The sequence below is a fragment of the Mauremys reevesii genome, linkage group 10, assembly GCF_016161935.1.
Source record: "Mauremys reevesii isolate NIE-2019 linkage group 10, ASM1616193v1, whole genome shotgun sequence".
In the NCBI taxonomy this organism is placed as follows: Eukaryota; Metazoa; Chordata; order Testudines; family Geoemydidae; genus Mauremys; species Mauremys reevesii.
The window spans coordinates 37,807,398-37,824,400 of record NC_052632.1 but is presented as its reverse complement, the minus strand read 5'-3'; the positions used below and the strand labels follow the sequence as shown (position 1 = coordinate 37,824,400).

General features: G+C 50.3%; 1 protein-coding gene across 1 annotated transcript; it reads left to right on the top strand.

Moving 5' to 3' along the window:
• Window positions 1–9,307: 9,307 nt before the first annotated feature.
• Window positions 9,308–15,301, top strand: LOC120373389 (zona pellucida sperm-binding protein 3-like). Its single transcript, XM_039491785.1, has 9 exons — window positions 9,308–9,754; window positions 11,216–11,334; window positions 11,423–11,526; window positions 11,615–11,792; window positions 11,872–11,992; window positions 12,112–12,203; window positions 12,289–12,431; window positions 12,603–12,722; window positions 15,124–15,301. Exons 1-9 carry the CDS (start codon window positions 9,314–9,316, stop codon window positions 15,255–15,257), a joined length of 1,452 nt encoding a protein of 483 aa, XP_039347719.1. The 5' UTR covers window positions 9,308–9,313; the 3' UTR covers window positions 15,258–15,301.
• The last annotated feature ends 1,702 nt before the right edge of the window (window positions 15,302–17,003 follow it).

Genomic DNA, 17,003 nt, shown 5'->3' with positions numbered 1-17,003 from the left:
AAGACAATAATTTTTTTATGGCAGCCTTTCAAGTATTTGAAGACTGCTGTCATATTTCCCTCCCTCCCCATCTCTCTTCCAAACAAAACAGCACCAGTTCCATAGGTGCCAACTCCATGGGTGCTCAGCAGCCAAGCTCCCTGCCTCCACCTCTTCTCCCGAGTGTGCTGTGTCCCTGCTCCTCCACCTACCTCCTAGTGCTTGCTGTCACCAAAGAGCTGTTCAGTCGCATAGCAAGCTCCAGGAGGGAGGTGGGGAGAAGTGGGAAGAGGCAGGGCCAGGGATTTGGGGAAGGGGTTGGAATGGGAGAAGGGGCAGGGTCAAGCTACCTCCGATCCAAGCAGAAGTCAGGGCCTATGCCTAGTCTTTCAGCCTTTGCTCATATGGCCTATATTCTATGCCTTTGATCATCTCTCTTGCCTCTGGATCCTTTTCAGTTTCTCCACATCCTTTCTAGATAACTGTGCCCAAAATTGGGCACAGGACTCCAGTTTAGGCCTAACCAGCAGTGAGTAGAGTGATATCTGCATGTTATGTTAATGCAACCCACAAATGCCCCCGATGCCCCAAACCACTAATGCCCCAGTATTGCCTGGCTGATTCCTGCTGATGATGTGATCCACCACAGCTCCCCAATTCTTCTCAGCAGCGCTGCTGCCAAGGCAGTTATCCCCCAGTCTGTATTTGTGCATTTAGTTTGTCTTCCCTTAAACTTTTCTTAATTGAATTTCATTTTGGCTGTTGCCTAGTTCTCCAATTTATCAAGATCTCTCTAAATCTTAGTTCTTATTCTCCAAAGTGTTTACAACCAGTGCTTAACTTGTGCCAGCGCTAAGCCCTGGCATCTCTAGGCTTGGCAGCTCAAAGCCCCAATATCTCTGGGATTGCTGCATTTGGTTATGGAAGTTCTCCTTCTCTCCCCCCCCCCCCCCCAAAAAAAAAAAAAAACTTGAGCCCTGGCATCTTTCATTACAGATTCAGCACTGTTTACAACCCCCAGCTCTGTCACCTGCAAATTTGGTCAGTAGCTCTACTCCTATGTTCAGCTCCTTAATATTAAATAATACTAGCCCCAGAACAGAGCCTTACGGAACCCTACTCAAGACCTTCCACTCTGATGTCATTCCATAAATAGTTACTCTGTTGATTAACCATTATGTATCCACTTACTGGGAGTTTTACTGAGCCTACATTTCTCCAGCTTGCTTATGACAATGTCATGTGGGACTGTGTCAAAAGTTTTGTAAAGTCCAGGTATCTTATGTCCATCACATTCCCCCATCCATCAAACCAGTTCCCTTGTCAAAGAAGGAAATCAAGTTGGTTTGACATGATTTGTGCTTGGTATATCCATGCTGGCTGCTAGTCTTGCCCCTTCATTCTCTAGCTACGTGCAAATGGAATGTTTTATACATTGCTCTAGTAGCTTCCCAGGTATCAAGGGCAGGCTGAGTGTTCTATATAGTTCCCCAGCTCCTCCTTTTTAAAGAGGAACCATGTTAGCCCTTCAGTCTGCCAGGACCTCTCAGTCTGTTAGTCTATAAGGTGCCACAAGACTCTTTGCTGCTTTTACAGATCCAGACTAACACGGCTACCCCTCTGATACTAGGACCCCTCCTGTCAGCCCTGAGTGGACAAATATCACCTGTGGCTCTGGGATTTCTTTCACGACCTGGGGCAAAGAACATCAGACCCTGCTTGAATTCACTCAAATTAGTCAGTTCTCCAATGTGTTCTTTACTAAGCCAGAGCTGCATTTCTTTAACTTTATTGTCTACGATAACTTTGCTAGTCATCTGATCATATTATTTTTTGTGTGAAGACTGAAGAAAGGCAGCAGTGAGCAGCTCTGCCTTCCTATCTTCTATTACCAGCTCACTACCTCCAGTGAGCAGCAGGCCCAGGTCCCTGATCTTCCTTTTTTGTCTACTATATTTGTAGAACCCTTTCTTGTCACTAATATTTCTCGCCAGTTTTAACTCAGGCCTTCTCTTGGCTTGCTTGACTTTGTCCCTGGGGAGTATTTCAAAGAGATTTTTTGCAGGGGCTGTATGTAGCATCCTCCTCCATCTATATGAAGAGCTGAACTGCTGGGGCATGCCATGTAATGGACACATGCAAAAGGAGACGTCCTCCTGTCTCTGAGCTGCTCACTGCCAGCTGCAAGAACCTAGAGCCCTTTCCCCAGACTAGTGGGGGAAAACCCTCCCAGCCACTACTCCCCTTTCAAACAGGGCCCAAGGCTGAGTATTGACAACACGCTGTATCTATTCACAGCCCTCTGAGTTGTGGCAACAGGTTAATAATGGCCCAGGCTCATCCCTGGTCTGACTTCAGTAGGCAGGTGTCTGTGATGAATGTGGCTCTGTGCTCGCTGATATACCTTGGTTTGTCTACGTATTGGTCTAATGTAAACTACTTAAACCACCTTCGGTGCTAGAGCCTGATTAGGTTAAAATGCCATTGGTGAAAGAGGTCTGTCCCCAGGTCAGCAAGCTGCTTAACTAGGCCCTGCTCACACATCCAGAGAAGAACTCTGCTCTCTGTGCTGACTAAAACTTGCTCTCTACAGGGGCCAATCTTCACTTCTTTAGAAAACTGTTCTGTTGCGGCGACAACCCGCTTCCATCAACATGTTCTTTGGCCACCTGAGCAGGTACTGGCAGACCTAGTACAGGGGGGAGTGGGGAAACGTCGCTAGCTGTGCCATACAGCTCTGAAACTAGGAACATTCTAGCCATTCTGCTCTTTGCCTGGTCTTTTCAAAAAGAAAGAAAAATGAGGTGTGCTGCTCTACTCTCAACTGTGTGTGTTCTCTCCAGGGCCCAGAGTTCTTCCATAACGTGGGGAGAGTAAGAAAGATCAGCAGTGGGTGAGTTGGCCCAGCAGCTCCTACATAGGGAGGAGACTGTAGACACAGGGGGCTTCTTAACAGATGAAGACATAAGAGATGTGGGAGCTGAAGTAACCAAATTGAAACTGAACAGAAGATGCCAATATTTACAAGGGGAGATGAACAACCCTGAGTACCAGGGCCGGCGCTTCCATTAGGTGACCCTAGGTGGTCACCTAGGGTGCCAGGATTCGGGGGGCAGCATTTTGTGCGCTCCCCATGGGGCACACGGGAGCTTCCAGTTCCGCTCCCGTTGCGCTGCTGAAGAAGGACCTTCTGCCAACGTGCTGCAGAAAACAGCGGCAAGCAATTGAGCAGCTCAATGACTGCCACTGTCGCCTGCGGCATTTCGGCGGAGGGTTCTTCGGCGGTGGCGCAATGGGAGCGGAACCGGAAGCTCCCGCGCACCCCATGGGGAGTGTACAAAATGCCGCCCCCCCGAATTCTGCCTAGGGTGCCAGAAACCCAGGCGCCGCTCCTGCTTGGTACAGCTCAGCAGGAGCACTAGAGGATTTGCTAGCACCTGGAGTCCTTAAATTCAAACTAACACCTCTACCCTTTGACTGTTTAGGCCTGGACCTGAGGGTAGCTGCCAAGGTGTTCGCTATTTAAGACTGGTTTCGGAGGGAGAGCTGTGTTAGTCTATAGCAGCAAAAACAACAAGCAGTCCTTGTGGCACCTTAGAGACTAACAAATTTATTTGGGAATAAGCTTTGGTGGGCTAGAACCCACTTGCATCTGATGACAGGGCCGCCCAGAGGGGGGGGCAAAGGGGGCAATTTGCCCCGGGCCCCGGGCTCCGCAGGGGCCCCCAAGAGAAGAGCGGAGGCTCCCGCCTCCGCCCCTCTCCTGGAACCTCAGCGCATCAAGCGCCGAGTCTCCGGCTGAGCCCCGCCCCGATCCGAGCCGCGTGGGGAGGGGGCGGGGCTGGGAGCTCCAACGGGGCCTGAGCCCCGCCCCGCTCAGAGCGGCGTGGGGAGGCGGCGGGGCAGCTGCCTCCACTCGGCGTGGAGCTCACAGCCCCGCCCCCTCACCACGCGGCTCTGAGCAGGACGGAGCTCAGGCCCCGCCGGAGATGCGCTCGGTAAGAGGGCGGGGCGGGGGGAGAAGCGGGACGGGACCCGCCGCCGCGCAGCCCAGTCTTCGGCGGCGGGGGGCCCCTTCTGTTCCGGGACCCGCCGCCGAAGTGCCCCTAAGGCCCGCGGCGGGGACCCCTCCCCGCAGGGGCGGCTCTACAAAGTAGGCTGCCCCAAGCAGCGCGGAGCGCTGCGCCGCCCTTCCCCAGTCCCGCGGCGGGTCCCCTCTTCCCGCGGCTCCGGCGTCCTGGGGAGGCGGCATTTGGCTCGGTGGAGCTCCGCCGGCATGCCTGCGGCAGGTCCACGGAGCCGGGACGAGCGGACGGCGCGGTCATGCCTGCGGGAGCTCAACCGGAGCCGCGGGAAGACGGGACCCGCCGCAGTCATGCCTGCGGCAGGTCCGCTCTTCCCGGGCTCCGGTGGACCTGCCGCAGGCATGCCGGTGGGAGCTCCACCGGAGCCAAATGCCGCCCTCCCCAGGATACCGCCCCAAGCGGGCGCTTGGCCCGCTGGTGCCTAGAGCCGCCCCTGCCTCCCCGCCACCGAATTACCGCCGAAGACGGGGCTGCGCTTCGGCGGCGGGTCCCGCTTCGGTGGTAATTCGGCGGCGGGGGGCTCCCGCCACGGGTCTTCGGGGCACTTTGGCGGCGGGTCCCGGAACGGAAGGGCCCCCCGCCGCCGAAGACCCCGGGCCCCCGGAATCCTCTGGGCGGCCCTGTCTGATGAAGTGGGTTATAGCCCACAAAAGCTTATGCCCCAATACATTTATTAATCTCTAAGGCAGAGGTGGGCAAACTACAGCCCGCGGGCCACATCTGGCCCGCAGGACTGTCTTTCCTGGCCCCTGAGCTCCTGGCCCAGGAAGCTAGCCCCCGGTCCCTCCCCTACTGTCCCCCCTCCCCCGGAGCCTCAGCTTGCTCGCTCCACCACTGGTGCAATGCTCTGGGTGGCGGGGCTGTGAGCTCCTGGGGCAGCGCAGCTGCAGAACCTGGCCTCACCCGGTCTCTGTGCTGCTTGGTGGTGGCGTCGGGGTTGTGGCCTGGCTCCAGCTGGGCGGCACGGCTGTAGCGCCACCAGCCACTAGTGCTCCAGGCAGCGCGGTAAGGGGGCAGGGAGCGAGGGGCTTGGATAGAGGCAGAGGAGTTTGGGGTGTGTGGATAGGGGTCGGGGAAAGCGGGGGTTGAATGGGGGCAGGGGTCCGGGGGGGGCAATCAGGAAGGGGGGCGGGGTTGGATGGGGTGGCAGGGAATTCAGGGGCAAGGGTTCCGGGGGCAGTCAGGGGACAGGGAGAAGGGGTGGTTGGTCCTGGGGGGGCCATCAGGAATGAGAGGAGGTGTTGGATGGGGCGGTGAAGGTCCGGGGGTAGTCAGGGGACAGGGAGCGGGGGTGTGTGAATGTGGCAGGGGTTCCAGGGGGGCCGTCAGGGAACAGGGGGGGTTGGATGGGGCAAATAGAAGGTGGAGGCCGGGCCATGGCCCCCTCCCCTAACCGACCCTCCATACAATTTACGAAACCTGATGCGACCCTCAGGCCAAAAAGTTTGTCCGTCCCTGCTCTAATGTGCCATGAGTTTCCTCGTTGTTTCTATTTAAGACTGCCCCTTACCTAGCTTCTCAAGGGTTAGAAGGGCTGTCCAGACTCTCCATGAGTCTAACACTGGAGGTGGTGCCTGAGAGCAGCCACTGATGGCTCCAGCGAGGTGCTTACACAGCCCCATCACTATACTATCTGAACACTGCTAATATTAGTGAAGATACCCTGACAGTGTTGCGGGAGTGAGGAACAATTATCTCTATTTCACACGTGGAAACTAAGGCAGAATGACTTGGGCAAGGTCACAGAAGAAGAGAGTGGCAGAACCAGGGCTGTAACCTGCTCTGTAATCTGAAGCCAGTGCCTGATCTGTACAAGTCTCTGACCCTCCTTCATCCCTGGGATCCCCTGGCCACATTCCCAACAGCCCCTTTGTCCCTCTGTTCTCCCAGCCCTCCTCCACCCTACGCAGCAGATGGGGTCCCCATGCTAAACGCTGCCTCTGGCACAACTCCAACCCTCTAACACAGACCAACGTTCCCCACATGACTGTCCTGACCTAGAAAGTTCCGAGCCCCTGATATCTCTCCACTCTTCTTCGCAAACACCCCTGAATTTATCTACCCAAAGCTGCAGTGGCTGAGGGGGAATATGATCATCTCCATTCCACACTGGGAAACTGAGGCACGTAGCTAAAGGGCCAAAATGAATGGCCACCTAGCAAAATTCTTGTGTGATTGATTTTGAAGAAAGTGCAACATTTGATTTCAAAGAGAAATTTAGCTGCAACCTTCACCAAGACCCCCAAACAGAAATTCCTTCATTTGGAACCACAGAACTCACAATGTAGCGCAGCAGAAAGATTTGCTCACTGACCCTTCAAAACCACCCCATGGTCCCTCACCCCGGAGGTAACTTGCTCTGTAACTAGGGCTGTTAGACAGCAGCAGATGCAGGCTTCCTGGCTTCTGTGCCTGTATCTGGGCTGCAAGTGTTCTCTAGAGGTTAGAGCTGAGGCTGCAGACAAGAGAACCAACCATAGACATTTGGGGTGAGCATTTCAAATGCCAGTATGGATCAATGGATGACCCTGAGCTCTGTCATATTAATGGCCTGGATTTTATTCTGAGCTCTCCCAGAAGGAGCCTTGTGCAGCTAAAGTTACCTGATCTGTAAAATGGGGGAGAATGAGAGATATGTCCCCTGCAATGTAGGATAGGAAGCTCTAGTCAATTATCAGAGCTGAGTGATACACATCAATATTAACAGCCAGCAGTAGAAGAGGACTCAAATTTATGTCCTTCTGGGTCCTAGCCAAGTGCAACTTCCCCAAACTACAGGGCCTTCTGTCTATCTTCAGCTACGGCCTGGCCTGGCACGCAGAGCTCCCAGCAAGCCCTGGACTGCTCTCCAGGACCAGCAATAAAGTTGAATGGATGGGACAAGTTTAGGAACTTGCACTTTGGGGCTGGACACTAGCCCTTAGCAGGGGTATCCCTGATCTCGGCTTCAGGTGGCCCCTCCCTCCCCCTCAAGCAGTACCTATCTCTGTGCACATAAGAGCTCAGGCTGGGGAGTTCGCTGTACCGATAATTTTGATTTTCAGTAAGTGTTGGCTCACTGGGAGGTTCAGAAAACTAGAATACAACTAATGTGTCAATTTTTATAAATGGTAAATGGGATGACCTGGCTAATTATAGGACTGTCAGCAATTCTGGGCACGCTAATGGAGCAGCTGATACGGGACTCAATTAATAAGATTTAAAGGAGAGTAATGTAATTAATGCCAGTCAGCATGGCCTTATGGAAAACAGATCCTGTCAAACTAACTTGATATCTTTTTTGATGAGATTGCAAGTTTGGTTGAGAAAGGTAACAGTATTGACATACTAGATTTGGACTTCTGTAAGGCATTTGACTTGGTACCACGACATTTTGATTAAAAAACTAGAACGATCTAAAACGAGCACGTCACACATTCAGTGAATTAAGAACTGGGTCACTGATAGGTCTCAAAGTATAACTGTAAACGGGGAATCATCATTGAGCGGCCGTGTTTCCAGTGGGGTCCCACAGGGATTGGTTCATGGCCCTATGCTATTTAACATTCTCAGCAATGAGCTGGAGGAAAACATAAAATCATCCCTGATAACTTTTGCAGATAATACAGAAATTGGGGAAGTGGTAAATAATGAAGAGGACAGGCCCCTGATACAGAGCAATATGGATCACTTGGTAAACTGGGTGCAAGCAAACACTCTAGGCATTTTGCCGCCCCAAGCACAGCAGGCAGGCTGCCTTTGGCAGCTTGCCTGCGGGAGGTCCCCGGTCCCGCGGATTCGGCGGCATGCCTGCGGGAGGTCTGCCGAAGCTGCGAGACCAGCGGACCCTCCGCAGGCATGCCGCCGAAGGCAGCCTGACTGCTGCCCTTGTGGCAACCGGCAGAGCACCCCCTGCGGCTTGCCGCCCCAAGCACGCGCTTGGCGTGCTGGTGTCTGGAGCTGCCCCTGCAAACAATATGCATTTTAATATGTCTAAATGTAAATATGTACATCTAGAAACAAAGAGTGTAGGCCATACTTACAGAATGAGGGACTCTATTCTGGGCAGCAGTGACTCTGGAAAAGATTTGGGGGTGAGCTCCCAGTGTGACACTGCAGCCAAATGTGATCCTGAGATGTATAAACAGGGAAATCTCGAACTGGAGCAGAGATTTCATTTTACCTCTATATTTGGCATTGGTACAACTGCTGCTAGAATCTTGTATCCAGTTCAAGGAGGATATTGATAAATTGGAGAGGGTTCAGAGAAGAGCCACGAGAAGGAGTAACAGATTAGAAAACATGTCTTATAGGGATAGTCTCAAAGAGCTCCATTTATTTGTCTTAACAAAGAAAAGGAGAAGGGGTGACTTGATTACAGCATATAAATATCTACCTGGGGAACAAATATTTAATAATTGGCTCTTCAACCTAACAGAGAAAGGTCTAACACCATCCAATGGCTGGAGGTTGAAGCTAGACAAATTCAGACTGGAAATAAGGTGTAAATCTTTCACAGTGAGAGTAATTAACAATTGGATCAACTTACTACAGGTGTGTGTGTGTGTGTATATATATATTCTCCATCACTGGCCATTTTTAAACCCAGATTGGATGTTTTTCTGAGAGATCAGCTCTAGGAATTGTTTTGGGGAAGTTCTCTGGCTTGTGCTGGTCAGGACATCAGACAAGATTTTGTGTATAGTCTCTTCTGGCCTTGGAATCTATGACTCTCATGATAAGAATGTTCACATTTAAAAACAGGTCCTTTGGCAGAGCTGTATCTGGAGAAGATGCCTTTGGTCAAATGAACTCAACTTTGCATCACAATCTCCACCCCTGCCATTGACCCAGAAGCTGATCTGCCTGTGTATGTGGATTTCTGAGAGGATGCAAACTTCAGCTTTAAACAGAACCCATGTTGCAAGTATAACACTGGTGCAGCTATCACTGCCCCATGATGGAAAGCCCCCTGGAATCCATCATTCCCAAAGCAGACCGTACAGCTGGCACTTCCATCATGTCACAATCTTTTAAACTTTAATTGACTAAAACATGGTAGGAATCTCCCAAAATACAACTGATGAACTGACCAACAGGTGGGACTGATTCCCATTGGTCCTCCCACTTCCCTGCTCCAGGGTGTGGGCAGTGGGTATGATTGGGCTCCAGCTGCCTGCAGTCTAGGGGAGGGCGTTAATTACTTGGGGCAACAGTGAGCTGGCTTTAGGTGCAGGGTATAAAGGGCCCCAGAGCTACAGTTTCATTCTATGCTGGGTTTGTGGCAAGCAGGCAGGATGGGGTACAGAGGTGGCCTGGGCTTTGCTGTTCTGTGCTGGGTAGTCAGTGGGGTGATCTGTTACAATCCCTGGGATTTCTCTAGGAGTGACTCAGCCATCTGGAGACCCAACCTCATGGTTGAGACCCCTCAGAGACAACCCCGTGTACCTTCTCTTGCCCAGCCCTACCCCTGGGCTCGGGTTGATGCTTCCCAGCTCAGGGCTGTGTCCCTGCTGCAGCCTGTCATGGTGCAGTGTGAGGAGGCTCAGCTGGTGATCACTGTGCACAGGGATCTGTTTGGGACGGGGAGACTGATCAAAGCTGCTGACCTGAGCCTTGGCCCAGCTGCCTGCCAGTACACATCCCTTAATGCTGCAGAGAACACAGTGATCTTTGCAGCTGGTCTCCATGAATGTGGCAGCACCTTGCAGGTAAGGCAGCTCCATACAAGCTAGCCCACCTGTGAGTAAGGTGAGGCTCATACACTTTGTCCTGTCTGTGCTTTGTTGGGTGGGATAAATGGGGAGTAAAGGCAGTGTAGCCTTAAAGGCACCAAAGGGTGGGATTAACTCTCATCCTCCCTTGTGGATGATGGATCATAATCCCTAATATCACCTGTCTCACAACAATCCTGAGCTGTGCTTTTAAAGCAGTGCCTAAAAATAGGGTGGGGAGGGATGCTTGGTAGCACAATGTGACTTCCCCTCTGGGGACACTGTAAATTTTGCTTAGGCTGGAGTAGGCCTGGTCCTGTGAGACACCAGAAAACCCAAGCAAATGCACTGATAGGTTGTGATCCCTGGTGTCCCATAAGGAACAGGGGTAAGTGAATGATTCCTTAGTGCCTGGACAGATCTGAGTTGGAGACCAGGAACCTGACATGTGTCACTATTAGCTTGTCTAACACTTGCCTCACAATAGTGACCCTGTAGAGGGATTGATCTAGTGTGTGTCTAAACTCAAATGAGTTCTTACTTGGCATTGGCATCTTGGGGGTCAAACAGCACTGAAGACACAGCAACTTGGCTTTTTAACTTGTGTTAACAGCTCAGCTAAAGCTTGTAGAGGAGCCTGGGGTTGAATCTGAGCTGCAACCTGGATTAAAATCAAATGTGCCAGGTCAGCTCTGCTATTTGAACCCAAGTTAGCGAACCCAAGTTAAGAACACTGCTTTTATTTGTAGCTTTAGCTGTGACTTTAGAGAAGTACATGGTGGCATGTACAAGTGCAACTGGATCCCACTTAATTTTCTGTCACATCTTTGCCCAGTCCTGTAGGAGGCTATAGGCCAGTGTATTGACCCAGAGGCTTAGGTTTCCTAGCCATCTCTTGAGGTACCACCATGTTGATCAGCTTTCCCTGCTTGTAATGCTAAGAGATGGTTGCAACCAGCTATTGGAGCTTCACCCTCTAAGAAGGGACCTCTTCCCTCCCCCCTCCCCCCAACCAATATTTTCCCAATATGTGACTTGCTATGGGAAAGTCCCTATAACAATAGGCCAGGACAGCTGGATTAATCCTCCTTGCCCAGGGAAAGATGGCCGACAGCATAAGGGAGTGCCCAATGGGAGCTAGATTCTCCTACAGTGAAGATGAATTCACTTTGGAAGATTGCAAGAAAAGATGATTATCTGTAGGAAAGACGGTGCTAGAAGCAGATGCTGCAATGACCAGAGATGGGTTTCTCAGGCCCTAGTTCTACACATCAGTATTGACCTGGCTGGCATTCTATGGCATGATCTCTAAAAACAATGTTTCTATTACCATACAACTATGGTTGTACATGTGTTGAAAGACTTTCCATTAATAGGAAATGTCTCTCTAGGTCTTGCTGAACCTAGTGGCTTTGAACTTTGTATGCTGCTAACCCTTCCATGTCTGGTTCTTCCCAGATGACCCCAGACTCCCTGGTTTATAGCACAAGCCTAAACTATAACCCCACCCCTGCCAGCAACCCACTGATCCTGAGAACCAATCCAGCTGTGATTCCCATTGAGTGTCATTATCCCAGGTGAGTGTCTGAGGTGCTCAGGTCCCCTCCCACCCATTCAGTCACTGTTGTAGGATCTGGATCTGACTGAGGTTTGCTCTTCTCACAGGAAGGACAATGTGAGTAGTAAAGCCATCAAGCCAACCTGGGTTCCCTTCAGCTCCACCCTGTCTGCAGAGGAGAGGCTGGGTTTCTCCCTGCGCCTGATGAATGGTAGGTGGAAGGAGACTTCAGGGGAACCAAGCCTGCCTGTCTGTCCTGCCTGCCTGTCTGTCCTGCTCACTGTGAGCTTGCCTTCCAGATGACTGGAGTGCTGAGAGACCCTCCAATGGATTCCAGCTAGGGGAGGTCATGCATATCCAAGCTGATGTCAACACTGGGAACCATGTGGCTCTGAGGCTCTTTGTGGACAGCTGTGTGGCCACCCTGACCCCAGACAGGGACTCCTCTCCCCACTATGCTGTCATTGACTTCAATGGGTAAGAGCTGGGAGCCCTTTTTTCCCTTTAAAACAAGACTGATCAGGGACTCTCACTGACCCTTGGTTCTTGTATGTAGATGCCTGGTGGATGGGAGGTCAGATGACACCACCTCAGCCTTCATATTCCCCAGGCCCAGGCAGGACACACTGCAGTTCATGGTGGATGTGTTCAGGTTTGCAGGAGATGCCAGGAACTTGGTGAGCTCCAGACTTCTGCTCCAAGCCATTCTCTCTCTTCCCCCACCCCCTGCCCCAGGTTAAGCAGGTGTTAGTGTCCCCTGGGATGGTCCTAACCCTTCTTCCCACTTCCCCTCCAGATCTACATCACCTGTCATCTGAAAGTCACTGCAGCTGAGCAAGCCCCAGATCCCTTGAACAAGGCTTGTTCCTTCAACAAAGCAGGCAACATGTGAGTAGACTAGAACCCCATCAGAAGAGTGATGGGCAGCCTAGAACAGACCACTTCACTGTAGATTGTTCCTGTTCTGTTGCAGCTGGGCTCCAGTGGAAGGCACCAGAGACATCTGCAGGTGCTGTGAGACTGGGAACTGTGGTCTGGCTGGACAGTCTGGGAGAGTCAGACCTCTGGACAGATGGCCAAGGAGGCGCTTCCAGAGAGATGTGGCCTCCAGGCATGGTATGATCTATATAATTGGAGTTAATAGGTGGCATGTGTGGTGTTTAGGCCTTTCCCAATAAAAAGGGGCATCTGCTAGCTGAGCTGAAGGTCCATGGGTTGTCTTTATCCACTTTGTGAGAATGAAAGAAGCCACACAGATGTAATAACTTTTCTTTTCCCTCAATACAGGTGACTCCTCAGTGAGGGAAGCTGATGTTGTGGTAGGACCCCTATTCATCACTTATGCATATCAGGGATCCAAGAATCTTGTGGAAGAACAAACGGGAGTAGGGAAGGCAGCATCACCAGGTACCTAACTTGTACAGCAATAGTCTATGCACCTTCAGGGCATTGGGCCTGTTGTAAAAAGTGAACACTCCCTCCAACCACTTATTCAGGCGAACACTGAGTAAACAGCTTTGCCAGGACAAACCTATGGGCCTGTCAGACCAGTGGGGAGGATAGGAAAGGAGCTAACTAGAATCCAGGGGAGTTCTCCACCCTCCATTCCTGACTCCACCCCCAGCTGGGTTGAACCATTAAATTGGTCAAAACCAATTTATAATCTGGGTGGCCTGTAGGAGACCAGTACATCCTGCTAAACTCCAGGAAGTTGACACCACATAACCAATACAGTGACCTTTACAGAGGGCTAGAATTAGGAGGGAACACGGAAAATGACAATAGGGTCATAGGATTAACAAGGTGGGAATCTGATCCATGTCTTGGATGTTAATACACAAATCCAAGGAGTATGTGGAATAAACAGAATTGGTAGCATAAGTACATAAACTAAACCATGACTTAATTGTCAGACTTGATGGGATAAATCTCATGACTGGAACATAGCTATAGATGGGTATTGCTCCTTCAGGAAGGACAGGATTAAAAAAGGAGACCTTATCTAGTCTTGATGTACATGTGTCCTAAGATCCAGAAGGAGATGAGGCAGATCAGTTTAAAGTCACTGCCTAAAGATCAGATCATATGGGGGATGGGGGAAGTCTATTGTAGACCCCTAAATCAGGAAGGGGTGGCTGAGGCATTTCTAGGACATAGAAATATCAAAACAGAAGACCTGGTAGTAATAGGGGACTTTTCTAAGATGTATTGGACTACCCAGACAGCAAAACCTAACTCTTCCAACAAGTTCTTTGTTGTCCCCACTACATTCTGTCTTGGAAAGTAGAGGAAGTAACTGGGGAGAGCCATCAGACTTAGTGCCTCCCTGTTGGTCACGATCAGTAACAAATCAGAAGGTGGAAGGCAATTGGGGTGGAAGTGATCATGCAATGATCTTTTGCAATCCTAAAGCAAGAGCAGTAAAATCAAGACAATGGACTTCAAAAAAGCAGACTTTAACAGACAGGTAGGGAAAAGTCCCAAGGGAAGAAAATGTAAGGGGAAAATTAATTCAGGTGTGCTTGTGATTTCTCAAGGAGAAATCTTACTAGCTCAACTGCAAACTAACCCAATTTAAAGGCAAGCTAGAGTAAGGCCAAGATGGCTCCATCAAGAGCTCTTTAATTACCTGATTTAAAAATGCTAAGGAGTACAAAAGAATAGCACAAGCATGTAGGGACAAAATCAGACTGTAATGAAACAAGGTATTTACCAAGGGACATAAGGCAATAAGCAGTTCTGCAAATACACTAGGAGTGAGAGACTAAGAAAAAGACCTACCCTTTTCTTAGTGGGGAGGAGATCTAATAATGGATGACATCAAGAAGGCTGAGGTGTCTAGTGCCTATTTTGCTTCAGTCACCATTAAAAAGGCTAACAGTAACCAGATACTCAACACAACTAATAACAAAAGGTGGAAGGAACACAACTTTAAGTAGTTAAAGAACAGAATAAAGAGTATTTTTAGATGTATTCCAGTTGGCAGGGCCTTGTATCTATCCTAAAGAACTAGCTGAAGCAATCTCTGAACTGTTAGTGATCATCTCTGAGAACAGAGGATGAAGTGAGGTCCCAGAGGACTAGAGAGGTGCAAACATAGTACCTAGCTTTAAAAAGGGGAACAGACAGCCTGGGAAATCAGACCAGTCAGCCTCACTTTGTTACCTGGAAAGGTATTGAACAATCAGTTTGTAAGCACCTAGAAGACAATAGAGTTATAGGGAGTAGGCAGCACAAATGTATCAAGAACAAATCCTGTCAAACCAATAACTGTCAAATGAAACTACTGGCCTAGTTGTGCCAGAGGTGGGGGAAGCAGATATGTTGGGAGTGAATACATTTCTTAGTAACCCTTTGACAGGTCCAATGAGTGTCACAAGCAAACTAAGGAAATGCATGTAGATGAAACTACTATAACTGGGTTCACAACTGGTTGAAAGATGGTACTCAGAATAACTATCAATGGTCTGCTGTGAGACCAAGGGTGTCTTTAGGGGGTCAGTCCCTGGGTCTAGTACTAGTCAATATTTTCATTCTCAAGTTAGATGGTGGGGTGAGTGTATTTATAAAATTTATGGCTGACACCTTGAAACTCCTCTCAGCTTGCACTCTGGAGGACAGGATAAGAAGTCAAAATTGACTGGAGAACTCAAGATGAAAGTCAAGTGCAAGCACTACACTTAAGAAGGAAAAAATCAAATGCCTGACTTCAAAAGAAGGGGAATAACTGGCTTGCTTATGTATGATTGACTCCACTAAAGCTGGAAAAACATCTAGTTCCCATTCTAACCACAGATCTTTCCTACAGGCATGGAAGAGACTCCTGGGCTGGTGCTTGGGCTGAGCTTGGTGGCTGCTGCTATTGGCTTGGCCTCCGTGACTCTGACCATCTGCTTCATCTACAAAAACCACAGCCGTGCAATGGCTGGTGCTGTCATGTGACTTGTACCTCATGTCATATAAAATAAACCCATACATGGACTTGAGTCTGGTCAGTGCTGACTAGTCTGGGGGGTGTGTGTGTGTGTGTGACTCAAACAGGTGGTCCTCTCATGAATTGAGACTGCAGTGCTTGTGAATAGTCAGTGGGGGGTTGAGTGTGGAGTTAGCCTCTCCTGGCAACAGAGTTGAGCTGTTGGCAGTGTGAAATGTTGGAGGTGCTGTCCTGAGCTGCTTGGAATCTAACACCTGCCACCTGCAGCCCTTCTCCAAATGAAAGCAGTATCCCAGCCATGACTCCCTCTGCAAATGGGCCAGTGCTGAAGGCTGAGTCACCAGTGACAACAGCCAGAGTGCTGAGAACAGATCTAACAGCATGCCTATCCTAGATAGAAAGATACCCATGCTAAAAATAGTGCCCCTATGGGATGGGAGGGGCTCACTGCCTCACCATGTTCCAGGGTATCCCTGTCAGGGCAACTAGCATCTCACAGCACCCCACTAAACTTTATTTTGAAGTTGGCAAGCTCAGACTAGTGCAGATAAGCCTCCTCCAGGTGGAATTGACACCTTATAATAGTCTCCATGAGACACTAGACTTTACTAATGAGAACAGCTACCAATGGACCAAACTCATCCCTGGTGTAACTTCAGTGGCCAGGCATTAGTCATAATCCTGGCCCTGGGATGGTTCAGTAGGGCTTGCTTTTTTGCTAGGCCACTGTATAAACATCACTTAAACAACCTCCTGCACTCTCTGGATTGGTCAGAAAACTAGGCTGCTCAACACCCCTTACAGTGTGGGGAAGGGACTCTGCAGCTGTGCTCTGGCATCAACCTGCCTTGCTCTAGACAAGTCATGTTATAGTGAAAACTGCCAATGCAGGGGTCAGCTGTCCCCAAGTGGGTGCATAGAGCAGGAGCACTGATGGCACCAGTAGTGTTGGGGTGGAGGATGCCAGCAGCTATGAGGTGTGTTCCTATTAGGGAGATAGGAGGCACACAGGTTTATTTCCTAAACATCTTCATAGGGCTGTGCTGCTGTGGGGAACACTATATGGCCTTGTCTACATTGAACAGTTTTGACAAATCAGCTTTTGCTGACTTGTTCCTCCTGCCAATGTAACTCCCCTACAATGGCAACATAATACCACCTTGAGTGGCATAGTGCTTCTGTCAGTGTAACTAGGGTGATGGAGGGACAGTGTAGATACTGTTCTTTACATCAGCTGTTGACTGGCATTCTTGTCAATTTCATGGCTCCACTGAAGTCATGTAATTCACAAAGCCACTTTGCCCAGCCTGGCTGCTGCCAGGTCTCCACTCAGGGCTGGTTTTAGGCCAATTCCCCCCAAATTGGGCCCCATGCCAAAGAGAGCCCTGGCCAGAGCATGGCAAGCCTGCAACCCTGCTCCCCCAGCTGAAGTGTGGCAATCCCCATGGCCCTGCTACCCCTGGCAGGAGCTCAGCAAGCCCCACCACCCCTTCCCCAGCCAGAGAGTAGGCAGACCACTCTAAGCATGCAGCCCCAGACCAGTGTGTGCAATGGCCTTGCTCCCCCACACTGGAGCACTGGCCAGAGCATGGCAAGCCCCACTTCCCTGTCCGGAGCACAGTAAGCCCCATGGGCCCCCCTCCCCTGGCAGCGCACAGCAATCCAAAGTGCTGCTGAAGACTCAGAGCACTGGCCAGTGAGTACTAGCACCATGAATTAGGCCCCACACTTGCTAAAGCTAGCCCTGTCTCCAC